General features: G+C 40.9%; 1 protein-coding gene across 1 annotated transcript; it reads right to left on the minus strand.

Moving 5' to 3' along the window:
• Positions 1–132: 132 nt before the first annotated feature.
• RNF214 (ring finger protein 214) lies at positions 133–16923 on the minus strand. The gene is made up of 15 exons (XM_063436347.1): positions 16845–16923; positions 13936–14186; positions 11383–11442; positions 11154–11294; positions 10819–10958; positions 9575–9643; positions 8301–8397; positions 7181–7269; positions 6986–7076; positions 6304–6402; positions 4992–5296; positions 3806–3938; positions 3062–3157; positions 2026–2121; positions 133–412 (listed from the first exon to the last, which is right to left on the minus strand). Exons 2-15 carry the CDS (start codon positions 14038–14040, stop codon positions 335–337), a joined length of 1599 nt encoding a protein of 532 aa, XP_063292417.1. The 5' UTR covers positions 14041–14186; positions 16845–16923; the 3' UTR covers positions 133–334.
• Between the last annotated feature and the right edge of the window lie 123 nt (positions 16924–17046).

A 17046-nucleotide genomic window follows, 5' to 3' on the forward strand; every position in this document is an offset into this window, starting at 1 on the left:
CCTTTGTTTAAGAAGAAATGTATACCCATTCTTGCTCACACCCTCCTTTATAAAAAGATGTATTTTAAAAGGCACGGAGGGCAAAAAACTGCCTTTAAATAGTGCACAGATGGAAATATTACAGGAAAACAGTTGCAAGTTGTATCTGTGATAAGAAAGAAATCGCAGAGGGTTTATTAAACTGTAAAGCAATCAATATAAACTGATTAGCAACACTTAAATCTGAAACAATATATTTTACAAAACATTTTCAATGTGTCCAGTATATACAGATAATTCCATTCTGGAGCATTAGACCGATGTGTCACGCAAACGTCTATGACTTCTGCACTCTTTATCGCTGATGATTATTCTGGCTTGGACAGAAGGGACAGCAATCCGTTTGATTTATACTGGACCAGAACTGAGTGCACTTTAGAGAGAAAGAGACACAAATAGTTGGTTGGAAGGAAGGATATCACCGTAAGCATTGATTTTCCATTTAAAGACCCACAAATGGTGGAGTTCAGTTTCACAGAGAACATTTGGTTTAATATAGATCAGTGCAGTGAGGTCACCCCTCTGTGCGTCTGCCATCCACCTATAACCACTTCTATGTCCCCTGTGCCAACCCTGCCTGCTGAATGTGTTTTGCTCACATGTTAATTATCACCAGCCTTTTCGGTTTTTGTTTTTTTTGTCTGCCATATACTCGTTACCCATGTTCCTCAACCTTAAAGGACAACTGTTACCTGACAGCTATTTAATATAACAATCCTTTCATCAAGTTTTGAAGGGAAATTTATATTTTCAAGAGAAGTACAAGCGAAAACTGATCCCAACCTTTTATTATATTAAAATATATATATTTTTGAGGTGACAGTTGTCCTTTATATCATGTTCCCCTATCTCCCACCACAGACACCTTATCTCCTCCTGCAGCCATTATTACAAAACTCACATCTTTCCTTTCTGCTTAAACACCCACATTTTAGACAACCAATGTTTTTCTGACTCACACCTCTTATTCAGCAGGTTCATTTTCCCCAGAGTAATCTGGTTCTTTCCCCCAAAAGAAGAGGGACAATTTAAGGAGACCATGTATGTACCTCCAGCTTACAGCCATCTGAGGCAGGAGTGTCACTTCACAGCGAACTGCAGGGACACCTCATATAAAACTGCCTCAGGTGTTAATGTAATTAATTAATAACATTGTGCCAAGTATCACCGACACATTTTATATAACTTTCAGAATATAGTGTTCAACAAGCAAAAAACAAACAAAAGTTAAAATTCTTAATTTAGTCATTGCTTAATTAAATGTAAAATACAGTGGAGGGGCCACAACACAGGAAATGAGGAAAAATAAACACCATATGAGTTTTGGGCTATAATGCCTTAATATTTATAGTTGCAAATGTTAGGCCACAATATGGGAGCTAAGAAATATTATTCCAATGTGTCCTTTTTTGGCTCAATATTTGCAATTGCCTTGCAGGACAAAGAATCTTAGAATACGAACAGCTAAAAGGAAACGCACACATCGTCCTTTGTTGCCAATACCCAGTAAGAGACCAGAAAGTAACTAAGACCTCAAATACTGCAGCTGTAATAACGCAGTTTAGAAATGCAGAGTTTTACGTTATTCACCAAAACAGGTGGACCAGGTACTCCAGGTACTTATGCTGCGCGAATGTATCTTAGACTAGAAAGCGAACAGATTTTTGTGTGTGTTGTAAAATGGCTGTTTTATTTTAAAAACAACCACTTTCATCATAAAAACAAAACCACAGTTTCTGAAGATGATAAAGCCTTCTTTCTATGAAAAAGTGTGTATGTGGCATTTTACATCTGAAGAAGAGACGAGTTGTATGAAAACCATAAACTTTGATGCCATTACCGGCTAATCGAATCCCACGATCTCTTACTAGGCTTGCCATGTGAGAGACGTTTCTTTTGTTCGAGAGTAGAGTGTTTTTTGTCACGACTGTCATGAACAATACAAATGTTATGTGGTAAACGACCCGGTATATATGAAGAGCTCACCTTTTTATGCAGGATATGGCTGCAAGGCATTGGTTTCATATCAGTAGGAAGGACAATTTTCTGGCATATAAGGCACAGTTTACACGGAGCAGATGGCTATAGGAAACAGAGAGTAAAACAGTGAGCCTACGTTAAACTGCACAAAGTGAAACAATCTGCTTTATTCTCTATAACTCCCACTGCAAACATATACAGAGTTATTCATTAAAGTGAGAACGGTCGGGAATTCAAAGTGAATTTCAGATTTAAAGCCAAAAGAGCAGAACTGGAAGCATAGCACCATTGGAGATTTTTGTTCCAGTTTGGACATATCGATCTTAAATTTGAAGTTCACTTCCACAGTTGTTAGGAGAAGTAAATTAACAAGTGTATAACGTTAAGGTTTGAGTTATAAGTTGCACTCACAAAATCAAAAGAATATTTGCAACTTTGTAGTGACCAGCTCAGCATCCAGTCAGACCCTCTCAATGCCTAACAAGTGGCCACACTTTTAGCGTAATGAGCCATGACTTTATAGGCGACTGCCTGTGCTTACATAGCGATGCAATCCTCAAACTTAAAAGGACACTCCAGGCACCCAGACCACTTCTGCCCATTGGAGTGGTCTGGGTGCCAACTCCCACTACTCTTAACCCTGCAAGTGTAATTATTGCCGTTTTTTATAAACGGCAATAATTACCTTGCAGGCTTAACTCCACCTCTAGTGGCGGCATTGCCGCGCATGCGCATTAGGTCTCCTTGGCCGGTGGGCGAGATCAGTCTCGCCAACCGGCCGACGGAGTAAGAAGGAGGAGCGGCGCGGAGGAGGAGACAAGGGTTTTCACTCCTTCAGTAACTGGGGATTGGGGGGTGGGAGGGAGAGGGAACCTCCAGTGCCAGGAAAACGGATTGTTTTCCTGGCACTAGAGATTCCCTTTAAAATCCAAATGAGACCTATACATCTACTAGGGGACTTGCAAACTGTCATGATGTCATTGCTGCAGGACTAGAATACGAAGCAAGTTAGGACACATGAAGATCTTCCATAATATATTACCTGCGGTGGCAAAGCTGCAAATTGCATTTGTGCTGGCAGAACAAGGGAAGGAAGCCCTTGAGGTGTGTGATAGAGCAACCTCGAATTTCCAGCAGGCTGAAGAGACAAAACATTTATATAAAGAGTCAAAATAAATTACCCAACAGATCTTTATGTTCCTTTAATAGAACACTACCAGCAGTTTAGTCTTAAATGTAATCGATGGCTATTAAAACGAAATCACACCCTAAAGAAGCACTTTTATTTATCTTTGAAGAATTGTATGGTTTATAGTAATAGGAATTGGTTAAAACACTGATGTGGTGATAATTAGACAGGTACTATGATTTTATTTGAGAAATATGGATTAGATGATAGCAGAAATATTATGTAGAACACGAGAACATCTTAGGACAGCAATTAGATCAGAATTAAAATAATAGCAGTCTAAACTATGGCTAATTGTATTAATATAGCTCAGTGCAGTGGTTATATGCTACTAATTCTCTGTCAAAGGTTCTGGAAATAAATTCACAAAACCTGCATCTCTCCTCCTCAACTAGAAAACCTCTCCCTTATCAGAATTTCTGCATTATCAACGTCAATGTTGTCAAACCTGGAAGGGAGTGATAGCCTGAGAGGATGGGGTGGATTGTAAAGGGAAAAGGTGTGTTTTTTTTTATTGCCACCATTCTTCCAGAAAAATCGTTCAAGGGTTTATCACCTTCACCAAGTGGTATTTACTAACATCACACATAAACTCACCAGTGTCCCAACGGTTCCCACATCTGTTTCCTTTAGACGAGTGGCTACATGTTGGCATAATTGCTCCACGGTGAGTCCAGACAGTGTGCCACGCGACATCTTAATCTGCTGCATGATCCCGGTCAGCTGGGATCTAAAAGGTAAACGGCCACAAAGCTCAGATGATTAAAATATTACCTTTAGACATACAAAGACGTTTTATACCCATGCCGCATATTATGGCACTCAATGCTGCCTTATCAACAGAATCATTATTTCATAAATTACATCAATAGAAATGGGAAAAGAGTTTGCATTCTTTACATTGTTTCTTTGCAAAAACATTATTTAACCATAAAATGCAATTCTGAGCCCACACATGACTTCTTCCGTATGCATTGTATGAAATAACAAAATATTTAGTTTTTGGTTAGTAAAGATAAAAGCATTTACTTTGTGACCCTAGTGAGAATATTCATGAGTTTAACAGCTCCGATTCTGAGCTCTGGAAATGGTCTCTGCCATAGAATAACACACAGAATGTTCAGCTTCTTATTGGCCGATATCAAAGTCGCTAGCAGCCAATGGGAACGATCATATCTCCTTCTACTTTTAAAAACAGTTTGGGAAAAGTTTGAATCTTTCTGTATATTTAATAAATTTTAAAAAACAAACAAACAAAAAAAAAACCACAGAAGTTTCCAGTGGTAAAAACTCAAAAGTATCGCCTCAACAAACCGGAAGGTTACATTAACATACCGATACATCCTTTTTCAGTAGACTAACAATACTGAAGTTGACCTGTCATAGTGATTGATTTATATTTTGTTTCCGGCACATCAGAAACCTTAGTAAATGCTGGAATATGTGCATTGCAATATAGCGTCTTACCTGCAACACAACTACAAAACATTTCCCCAAGCATTGCCTGCCAACTTTAACGACATACACACTAAAGAGAAGTATTAAAATGAAACAAACATATGGTCCAAAAACACATCTGGTGTCCATCTGCTTGAAAAAGAAACAGAAACTGCAGTCTTGTGCTGTTAAAATAGAATTCCCATCATTCTCAATAGTCTGAAGACTTGTAGAAATTACTGGAGATACAGCCCATCAGCATTTTTGAACAACTGACAATTTTGAGAATAAAAGTGAGGAATTGCTGGCACTGCGGCTCATTATATACTAAGTTACACATACGTACTTGGTGCACTTAGGAAATCTGGCTTGTAGCTTCTCCAGAATCTTGCTAAGTTTGTCTGTGCCAGGTGGAGCAGAAGACTCGCTATGGGCACTTGTGGGAACGGTACTTGCTGCCGCCCTGGGAAAGACATTGGTGGCACCACCAAATGGTACAGGAATGTGTGGCATAGAAACAGAAGGTTGGCATGAGAGGGCATTTGAAAGCTGTGGCGGTAAATGGAAGAGGTCTCTGGTTGATACTGGTGGCTGCATTTGAATACTTTGCATCTGAGGAGCAAGAGCAATTCTCTGCAACAGGAGGTTGGTCTGAAACACGCAAAAAGAGAACATGTAAACATGGTGATCCCAGAAACATATGCTGCAAAATATAGACACACCTAATAAACCAGGTATACTTCAATTTCCTGCTCTTTCTGCTCTCCCTCATGACCCTGTAGAGAATTTCAGCTAGCCTTTGTATTGTATGAAATTGACCAGACATGTCCCACAACTTCTTGGTGGACCCTCTCTCTGGTGGCTTAAAAATATATCTGCAGGAGCAACACAAAACAAATGCACCTACACGGGTAGGTTACGCTTTTCCACAGGACGAGTACTAAAACATTTTATTTGGAAATCACTTACTGGAGAGGATGGAAAACAAGTAACATTTCTAATACCAAAACAAACCACAGCATAAATCCTCAAATTCTTTCTAAACTGCTCTGTACCTCTGTCTCCCTCTCCTGGGTGCCAATTGTTTTCTTACACTATTCATTGTGCTAATGTCGTTATGTCCACGTTGGAATCTCCGATGGACCATTGGCAGACCTTGTAATGATTTCATTACTAGCACTTTGCATGGTTTCTGGTGGAACCTACTTAAAGGTTGTGAAAAGCAGTCCTCCGGCTGCTATAGTTTTCGGTGACTCATAAATGGAGAAATTATGGGGATCTTAGTCCATTAATATCAGAGGGGTACACGGGTTAACTCCTCTGACCTACATACTTGTCAGGTAAAAAAAAAAAAAAAATTAAAATACAAAAATAGAATAAAAAACTATCCATACATTAGCAGATCTATAGCAATGTGACATTGTGTATGCAAAGTAATTGCTTTGTGATTTTATTACTTTTATTGACAACCTTTAAAGCTTTTTAACGGGTCATCTATTCGGAGTTAATAATTTATTTAAACATGAAAATTCATTTATAGAGGTAACCCTCTGGCATGCAGAAGGGTTAAACTTTTATATTCTGTAAAACAAGCGTTACTCTGCATTTATGGTTTTATACCAGATATGTATAGCGAGGTTCACGGCTTGTATACTCACATCGGAGGGCGGTGGTGGCAGGCTAGGAGCCGCAATTGATGGCAGGCTGCCTAACTTGGTTCCATCTTTAACTTGTTGAATATGGGAGACAAACTGATCCTAAAAAACAAAATAGAAGAGGATGGAGTCATGTGCTCATTCTATATTCTGGTAACAGTTATTTGTCCCACCTGAATGGGGTTATTCTCTCCAAAACCGACTGTAACGGAAGCTATCCAACCTTTGAATGGCTGCCCTATAAAACTGCTCACCCATGTCACCTAATGCCAACTTAACAGAGACAATATTGCTTGTGGAGGAGCTTGAGGCGGGCATCCCAAAGGTAGGGAAGCTTCTGTTACACCAACAATCAGAAATCTGCCACCATGTTAGGCTCTAACATAACAAAGACATGGTAAAAGATGAGACAGCAATTCTGTAATTTTCAACATTGCACTACAGTTGAAGCCTCATTGTTTAGCTAATCACAATTTTTTACTCAGCCCTTTACATGGCACATCAACAGAACCTGATGGGATTTAATTAATTCACGCACAAGTACAGGCAGATTCGATACAATCTTGCTCTACTACATGCATGCCGTCAGCTAAATGTGCGCACTAACCTCCATCCAATTTCCCAGACCACACTGCAATCCCAGGATCTGTAGCAAATGCTATTATAGCTCACCCTTTCACCTTACCCAAAGATTTGTTTTAATCTGCTTGATACCGGCCAGCCTTGCCTCCCATTTCTGTTTCAACTGGATCCACTCTATAGTGGGATTGGCAACCCTAAAAAAATAGAACAGTCAGCAATGATGTGGGCATTAATTTCAGTATCATATTTTTAAACTGACTAGACAAAGGACATGCCATACATCTTATCAGACACTAACCTGAGCAAAGACAGCGTTACTTCAGCCTCACTTTCAGCTTCCTCGATTGAAAATAGTAAAAGATCTCTGCGACTCTCCAGTGCTAGCACCTAGGGAAGAAACTGATATCTCACCAAATGGACATGTCTCAAGAGGAGCAATAGAGACTTCAGATAAACCAGTTATATGATCAGTAACATTATTGTCACACTACTATGGACAGCATGTGGGGTATGACCTGAAACTTTACAATGCACTTAATAGGGAATAGTAAAAAAAAAAAAAAAAAAAATCTTACTAGGTTACTACTCACATAGCATTCTGAACCGAAAGGACTCTGCTGGACGAACCCAACTGAGAGTGGCACCATGTTATGTATCTGAAGACAGATACAATCTACTATTGTTTTTTTGCCAACACTTTTATTAAACAACACTATCGAATTTATTCAATCCTATAAAAATTCACTTACTGTAAACCTGCGTATGACACTAAAATTTGGGCCAAAAGTGATTCTTCACAATTCACTATTAGAGATATATTCATTAAACAATGAACTATGATGAACCGAAATCTTATTACAAAATTTAAAAATTGTCCATTAGGAAGAATTCTCTAGCTCAGCTATAGACGCAGCTCATCTATTTTACTTTTTTAAAGTTTTGCAACTCGGTTTTGACTGACTACAATGCAGTGTTTAGTAAACATTAGCAGTTGTGCAGCATGTGTTTGACTTCCATGGTCATTCCAAAAAAAGCAACAGGTTATACACATGAATGATCATTCGTCATTCTCTGCAAAACAGGTTTATACAAAATATGCTTTGCTATGCTGACTTCATACTGGTATCCACAACATGCCACTGGATACGCCATATGCAGTTTAAGCATAATTCTTAACTTTTGTTTCATCGAGACTAATAAACACGAATGTGTGGGAAGTCAGACATTTGTACTTATTGCTAAAACATAAAATATTTCATTGTTTCGATCGTTATCTTTGAAAGGTTTGTCTCTTCCTAGAATCAGCTACATTAACTAATCCATCTAGGAGGACAATGAATATACTGAGAACATCACTACCCGGGAAGGTGCCTGCTGCTTAATTAAGACAATTTGTTTGCAAAGCATCTTTTTATTACCTCGGCTCTTATAACTCTTTCCTTCTCCTGCTGGACACTCTGTGTGATCTCATCCTCCAGCTTCTTTAGCGAAGCAAGCTCCGAATCCCACTCCTCCCTGAGGGAATCAGTATAAATATATGTCAAGTGATTTACCAAGGACATCAATCAAGCATTGAGAGAAGGAATAAAATGGTCATGGAAAAATAAAATATATTGTATTTATTGAATTAAAACCTCGGCATGGCAATATTGCTAAAATGGCATAGGCGTGGTAAAGATCTAACACATTGAAAATTTACCTTAATACATAGATTTTGAATTTGTAAGCAGACATAACTCCAGTTACATGTCTTTTGTTTTCCTCTTATTTCCACATGACCGAAATCCAGTACCGCAGCTTAAATGATGTTACAGTTAACAAAATTCCAGAAGGTTGCCAAAGCAGTGGGTTTAAAAGAGTGCCCAACATTCTTTCTCTTAAAGGAACAATTAATATATATATATATATATATATATATATATATATATATATATATATATATCTTATGTGTGGTGTGTGACATTTTTTTTTTCTATTTTATAAAAGTGCTAAATTTTTATTGAACTTGGTACTTTTACAAATGAACCCTGTTACTACTCCCAGGCTGTCAGACAACCAGTCATGTTACTTCATGGTTTGGTAAGCTCAGTGGAGATAAACTCAAGAGGCAGCAATTGCCCAGAGTGCTTGCCTTGCAAAGACCTCATAACTGAGCTGCATTGGAAGTCTGTGATTGGACAGCCACATAAAGTCTGGGCGGGGTTAGAAGGGGAGGGTTTACAGTAGCTGCAGATCCTAAATGTGCAGCAACTGCAAGCCACAATTTCATATACTGACAAAAAAAAAAAAAAAACCATACATAACAAATTACATACATTTTTCCTCTGGAGCTAGATGTACTAATCTGTTAGTTTATTTATTAGTTTATTTTTTAATGGAGTGTTTCTTTAAATTCTTAGTGAACTATCTAATGGGAAATTAATTAAAACATTACAAAAACATGTTCCTGCATATATTAAAAGTGAGATCAGCCAACATAAAAAAAAAACAACAACAGATCAATACTATGAATATATTTGTGCAAATATGACATTTACTAACATCTTACTATTTGATTAGGAAACTAATTGCTAAATGACAATAAAATGAATTATTTGTTAACGTCCATACGTTTATACATTTATGAATGTACTGTTCTCTGCACATGTCACACTTTGTGCTTATTATGATTAGTAGTTCGTTATATCCTCACTTCTCATGTGTCTGCTCTTCCAGGAGGGACTGAACTTTATTCTCCATTTCATCACGTTCTTGCTGTAGCCTGCAATACAATGAACAATTTGTTAAGTGCATGGTGGAGGGCTGAAATTATATAAACATAGATTTCCTGTTGAGCAGCACTGCGCTACAAGCAAACGGATATGTGTGATAGCAAGTACAAACATACAGCCCTCCTGGGCTTCCTCCTCTCTAATTACTGTTATAAAGAATCATCTATACTGTGTCAAATTGTATTAAAGTCTTCATTTACCACCTTTCCAAATGAATGCCAGACTCACATCTGTGGTCATGCCATGCACATTATTCTGCTCCCAACTGTGATCCACTCACTCAAACTCTTACAAAGTATCCTCAGTCCAGCCATTGTTCTACATACCATCTGCCTATAGGTTTTGCAACATCACTGCTTTTAATGGCTCAACCTCACCTCTCACTGCTTGTTTGTATGTCCCTGTGTCACAACATCTGTATTAGCTAGGCTCGCTTTTTGGATAAACTTTTCAAATTGTTTTTCAAAATTTTTAAATATGAAAAATGTTACAAAATTCAAATACATATTTATGTATTTTAACAGCATTAAATCGAGGCCTATGAGAGTGAAAGGACCTCACCACTATGACCCCTCTCTTCCCAGGGGGACCCCGCTCTCCCCAGGGGGACCCCGCTCTCCCCAGGGGGACCCCGCTCTCCCCAGGACCTCGCCAGGGGGACCCCGCTCTCCCCAGGACCTCGCCAGGGGACCACGCTCTCCCCAGGACCTCGCCAGGGGACCACGCTCTCCCCAGGACCTCGCCAGGGGACCACGCTCTCCCCAGGACCTCGCCAGGGGACCACGCTCTCCCCAGGACCTCGCCAGGGGACCACGCTCTCCCCAGGACCTCGCCAGGGGACCACGCTCTCCCCAGGACCTCGCCAGGGGACCACGCTCTCCCCAGGACCTCGCCAGGGGACCACGCTCTCCCCAGGACCTCGCCAGGGGACCACGCTCTCCCCAGGACCTCGCCAGGGGACCACGCTCTCCCCAGGACCTCGCCAGGGGACCACGCTCTCCCCAGGACCTCGCCAGGGGACCACGCTCGCCCCAGGACCTCGCTCGCCCCAGGACCTCGCCAGGGGACCACGCTCGCCCCAGGACCTCGCCAGGGGACCACGCTCTCCCCAGGACCTCGCCAGGGGACCACTTTCCTACTGTGTCCTTCAGCTCTCACCAATTACCGTTTACTCTTGGCCTGCAGTTTCTCCAGCTCAGAACGCAGATCTTGCTCCTTCTGAGAATGGTCTTTCCTTTCCTTTGCCATCCTCTTCTTTGTTTCTTCTCTTTTCACTGTTACATCTTGGACAGCTTTCAGTGTATCCTGAGAGGTAATAAAGAAACAGATAACAGAAATCTCATCAGTTCCACAAGAGTATTAAGAGAACTAGGGCACCTAGCTGCATATTGTGTTTCATTCTCAGAGTAGAATAGTAAATAGTAGTGATAATCATGATAAAATGTCCACGTGCCAACTACCCACTTACAAAATAATAAATTCAGCTTTGGGGAGTACTACCTGATGTCTGCTAATCTCTTCATCCCGTTGCTGCTTAAGTTGTTTAATCTGAACTTGAAGCTGTTTTTCCGCCTGTGTCTGTTTGTCCAGTACCTCTTGGTAACTGTCCTTCACCTGATCCCGGTGGTTAACAAGTTCTTTCTGAAGCAGAGAGAGACAGAACATAAAGATGTAGTAATTTGACACACAATGGCAGAATTACCAGATAGAAAAGATTTCACATACTCACCAAAACATGTTCTGTATTCCTGTCTGTAATGGTTCCTGCATCCTGCTTTCTATGCTCTGTCTGTAAAAAAAGAGAAATAATCAAAACTATATTTTAGAACAGAACTAGCCGAACTTGTTAGCAGGCAGGTTATTTTTTTTAAACATTAAATCTACTTTTTTCCCTTCCAAAAAAACACATTATTAAAAATGTTTGACATTTAATGCATTCATTCACGATAAAACAATAGTGATTAAGGTTAGGAATAATACGAAAGCAATATTCAATCCATCAGTTTGTTTTATTTATAAGGGAACTGTCAATTCCCACGATTTATAAAATCATGTTCTTTAGTCCCCAGTATTTTTGTGGATTGTTATGCAACGTGCTAAGAATGTAAATTTAAAAAACAACAGGGTGTCCTATGAAAACAAAGGTTAACACAAGTTATAGGTGCTTTTCCATGTTTTCTTTAACTGTGCTTTCTAGAGAAGTTACATTATCTTTTGTTTCACATCTATGAGCTCTAAACAAGGCGTACAGATCGTTACTGCTGTATATACACACACATTACTAGTTTTTGTTAGGGATGTACAAACTTTTCAGAGAGGGGGCCAGATGACAGATTGAAATTCAAACCAGAGGCCACTATTATATGATTTCAATGAGATGGGTATGCTTGAATCTTTGAAGTGATCTTTCGGGGTATCTGGTTGCAGGATGAAATCTGTAGAATTCCTTTAATTCTGCTCATCCTCCCCAATTCTGTCTCTGCTTCACCTCCCACATGTCCTTCCCCAACCTCTTCACATTCATGCCTTCCTTTGTGTATCACCCCCTTTCCTTGTGTTTCTCCACATTGCTCCTTTTCCCTGGGCCAATGCCCTATTCAAAATCCAGAATGTCTCCCCCCACCCCCAATTTTACAATGACAGTCCGCCCCTGATCAGTATACCTGCTCACCTACATAGAGAGTGCAATATGTAGGTGAGCAGGTGTACTGATCAGGTATTACATATTACTATTATGTAGTTTAAAATAAATCCTTACCTAAACCTGCTTATAACTTGCACTGAAACTAAAAATATATCCTAAAAAAAAACACTAACAGACATTACTTGTTTTTAATATGACAGAAGGTTTTGATTTTGAAGGAAGCCCTCATTGCTTATTCAACCGAAAGCACTCCAGCTTCTGTCAACTGTAACCCTCAGGCTACTAAATTATACAAAAGATACAGAGATAGAGGCAGGCCAAGTTTCATGAAGAGAGTGGGACACAGAGGGATAGACTAAGTATGGTGGGAGGGTGCCAGTGCAACCTACCCCCACCACCCATTGAAACTAGCCAAATAGTTTCAGAATGGCTTGACTTCTTACATGGATTTTGCGCTGGGCGCCACTCCCCACCTCTCGCAGCCTTCAGTAGTGACAGAAGCTACTGCTTATGAGCTTTTGTTAGCTCTTCTGAGCTAAGCCCTGCGCAGAGCGTCAGCTGATCGCGCTCAGCCAATGAGCGAAGCACTGCACTGGTGGTAGAGGCATGAAGTGGACCCCAGGTAAGGAGTCAAGCCATTTTAAAACAGAATGTCTACTTCCAGTGAGAGAGGAAGAGCGCACTCTGTAGTGCTTATGGTGCTTGGCATGTTTCTTTAAAGGGAATCTCCAGTGCCAGGAACAATCCATTTTCCTGGCACTGCAGGTCCCCTCTCCCTCCCACCCCCCATCCCCTGGTAGCTGAAGGGGTGAAAACCCTTTCAGTCACTTAACTGATACCCTGCCGATGTCCCTCAGCGGTGGTTTCTTCTCGACGCCGCTCCTCCCAGTGATTCTGTCAGCCGGTGGGCGAGACTGATCCCGCCCGCTGGCTGAGGAAACCTAATTAGAGCTCTCCATAGGAAAGCATTGAAAATGCTTTTCAATGCTTTCCTATGGGGAAGTGGGCGACGCTGGAGGTCCTCACACAGCATGAGGACGTCCAGCGATGCTCTAGCACAGGTTTCCTGTGCTAGGGACACGGAAGTGCCCTCTAGTGGCTGTCTAGTAGACAGACACTAGAGGTGGAGTTAACCCTGCAAGGTAATTATTGCCGTTTATATAAAATGGCAATAATTACACTTGCAGGGTTAAGAGTAGTGGGAGATAGCACCCAGACCACTCCAATGGGCAGAAGTCGTCTGGGTGCCTACAGTGTCCCTTTAATTGAAAATATGGTCTTCAGAGTACAAATGTACTCAAATCTAAATATACCATACAACCACTGATTAGTTTAATGAAGCAGTTTTGGTGAATAGATCATGCCGCTGCAATCTCACGGTTTAATTCTCTGCCATTTAGGAGTTAAATCACTTTGTTTATGCAGCCCTGTCACACCTCCCTTGCCTGAGACTCACAGCCAGCTACCAACTGCAACACATAAAACCCCACACAATGGGGTGGCTGTATCCTTCCAGCCTGACAATTAATTGATGTCAAAAGTAATCAAATATTCAAGCAACTGCCCAGAATATCTTTGTTATACACTATACTAGCCTTGTAATAAAAAATACGCAGTATAACTTAAACATCGTCTCACCTGTACTCCAACGCAGTGGCTGAGATTTCCAGACTGGATGCAGTTCTCGCCATCCATGTGCATTCCCGAGTACACAAGCCGGTATGTAGCGTCCCCTTCAGCCATACTTAAAATCACAAATGTCTATGCCGTGCAATGTGCAATTTAAAATTCTTGGACTGTGATAGAATATGGACTCCTTTCAGTAATGTTCTCAGTAACCTTCCCTCCCAGTGTACTGTGCACCATCATTCAATGTATTGTCTTCATCACTAGAGGAGAGAGTAAAAGACAACAAAAAAGATCATTTAGAGAACACACAGCTTGATTCTCACTGAATCAATCTTGATATAATTTTGTAAAAACGTGATTGATTTACTTTGGAGGATTATTTTCTGAATCAGTGCATTGTGGAGCATTATCTGTATCTTAAGGCTATAGTGCCCTATGGTCCCCCCCCCCGGCACATAAACGGTTAAAAAATATTTTTGTCACTTACCTGATTCCAGCACTGATGTCCTTGGTGCTCCGCCTTCATCTGATGGGCGGACCAAATATGCATGCGCGGAAAGCGCATTAGGCCCTGTCCATATGAAAGCATTGACTCATTGCTTTTTCTATGGGGTTTCACTAATGCTGGATGTTCTCATGCAGAGCGTGAAGATGTCCAGTATGTCCCGTTCAAGGGACTCAGAGTCTGTTAGAATCTTGCAAGTGGCTCTAGTGGCTGTTGATAGACAGTCACTATAAGCAGTCATAGTCCTGCAGAGTAATCATTGCAGTTTCTCTGTAACTGCAATGCTTTAAATTGCAATAATAAGGAGGACAGGAACACTGTGCCCAGACCAGACCACTTCAATGAGCTGAAGTGGTCTGGGTGCCTATAGTGTCCCTTTAACAATGAATGATGCTTTGCTAACCATCACGCGATGTGTATTCCTGCAAAAGACGACAATCTACTTTTTGGCCATCTCCTGCTCAGTTAATAGTTTGTTAACTCCTGCAGGAGCCTTTTGTGTATGAATAAAGTTCAATAGACAGAGTAGGAAAGTTGAACTTCTAAAGGAAGCATATTGTGTTGTTTTTTTTTAAAAAAAAAAAAAGGAAAAAAAAAAATGCTTGCTAGGGAAGCTGTGTGAGCCACAGACAGGAGAGGTGTGACTAAGGCTTTATAAATAGCAGCAAACATTATTAAAACAATCTAAGCACCAGAGACACAAGAGCTCAACGCAGTGACTCTGGGTCAAAGAGTCTTGAAAGGCTGCGGTTAGATGCTGCTTAAGGCCAGCTGTAATGCCTGTCAACCTGACAGCCAGAAGAGGGGCCTCCTGCTTGTGGTACTGCAGTCTTTGCAGGAACAACATTCAGTATCTCCATGCTCCTTGTGGAGGTGCAACGAATCTCTATGGGGAGAAGCAGATTGGCACATTTTGATCTGTTACAATTTGATGCACAGTGAATAAAACTCTTAAAGGATCACTATAGGGTCAAGTACACAAGCATGTATTCCTGACCCTATAGTGTTAAATCCACCACCTAGAGCCCCTGGGCCCCTCATGCCTCCATAAATATAGCAACATCTTACTGTATTCAAGCCTGAAGCTGTAGATCTGCATGCTGTTTGTCTCAGAAAAACAAGCTGTCTGTTGACATCATCAGAAGTGGTGGTCTGATCCAATCACAATGCTTCCCCATAGGATTGGCTGAGACGGACAAAGAGGCAGATCAGGGGCAGAGCCAGCATGATTAAAACAGCCCTTGAATTGAATTAATGAATCTCTATGAGGAAAGTTCAGTGTCTGCATGCAGAGGGAGGAGATACTGAATGTTTGGATGCATTTTAGGCAGCCATGACCCAGGAAGGATCTCTAACAGCCATCTAAGGAGTGACCAGTGGAGTTATCACTAGGCTGTAATGTAAACACTGCATTTTCTCTGAAAAGACAGTGTTTACAGAAGAAAGCCTGAAGGTAATGATTCTACTCACCAGAAAAAATTCAATAAGCTGTAGTTCAGGGGTCCTCAACCTTGTCCTCAAGGACCCCCTACCAATCCAGGGTTTAGGGATTTTTTTCCCCTTTTTCTAAACACCTTAGACACACCCAGGTAATCCCCAAATCCTGGACTGGTAGGGAGTCTTGAGGACTGGGTTGAGAACCCCTGCTGTAGTTGTTCTGGTGACTATAGTGTCCCTTTAAGTGTAAATTGGTCTTGAATTAAAAGTTTAGATCAAAATAGATGAACTGGCAAAATTGAGTCAGTTATGTTTTCAATCCAGCTATTAAAATACCTTGCAACATATTAAATGGAAAAAGACTTTAATTTAAAGGGAATGAGTGGAAGTTTTAGAAGGGATGGGGCTATTAACTCACTAATAATCTATGTACCTAAAATATAATTTATAACTAGAACAATGTACCTTATTTAGACAGACTGGTTTCTAAACACATTTATTGCAGTTTAAAGACACATTACTGGGAGTATTATTGTTGTGGAGCTCTGTTATACACTCAGACACATTACTGGGAGTATTATTGATGTGGAGCTCGGTTACTGGGAGTATTATTGCTGTGGAGCTCTGTTACTGGGGGTATTATTGCTGTGGAGCTCTGTTACTGGGGGTATTATTGCTGTGGAGCTCTGTTACTGGGGGTATTATTGCTGTGGAGCTCTGTTACTGGGGGTATTATTGCTGTGGAGCTCTGTTACTGGGGGTATTATTGCTGTGGAGCTCTGTTACTGGGGGTATTATTGCTGTGGAGCTCTGTTACTGGGGGTATGGAGCTCCTAGAATAGTTATATATGGAATATGATATAGGGACTGTCCATCGTGCCGGTTGGGAGCTATGTATTGTGGATATAATGTTAGACTGACACTATATTCCCAGGTTCGGTAACAGCCCGGTTAGTACAATGTCCGAAAAACTTACACACATTACTGTCACCCCCTCCGCACACCTGGACCACAGACCAGATCTGCTTCCGTTTCCGGTGACTTTACCCAGCATGCCTCGCTCAGGACCCTCACTCAGCTGTCATTCGGAGCACGTGGAGTTCTAAGCACGCGAGACAATCATCGCCAAGGCTGTGAGCTCCGGGAAAATGGCCGGCGTGTTAGCGCTCTGCGGGCAG

The sequence above is a fragment of the Pelobates fuscus genome, chromosome 11 (assembly GCF_036172605.1).
Source record: "Pelobates fuscus isolate aPelFus1 chromosome 11, aPelFus1.pri, whole genome shotgun sequence".
Classification (NCBI taxonomy): domain Eukaryota; kingdom Metazoa; phylum Chordata; class Amphibia; order Anura; family Pelobatidae; genus Pelobates; species Pelobates fuscus.

What these genes read in the sequence shown, in the direction of transcription:
- RNF214 (XM_063436347.1), bottom strand. Translation starts at nt 14,040, where the DNA reads ATGGCTGAAGGGGACGCTACATACCGGCTTGTGTACTCGGGAATGCAC. An exon ending in CTGCAGGCCAAGAGTAAACG is followed by an intron (nt 9,644 to 10,818) that starts GTAATTGGTGAG and finishes ATTGTATTGCAG; the next exon opens with GCTACAGCAAGAACGTGATG. An exon ending in AGATTAAAACAAATCTTTGG is followed by an intron (nt 6,403 to 6,985) that starts GTAAGGTGAAAG and finishes TTTGTTTTTTAG; the next exon opens with GATCAGTTTGTCTCCCATAT.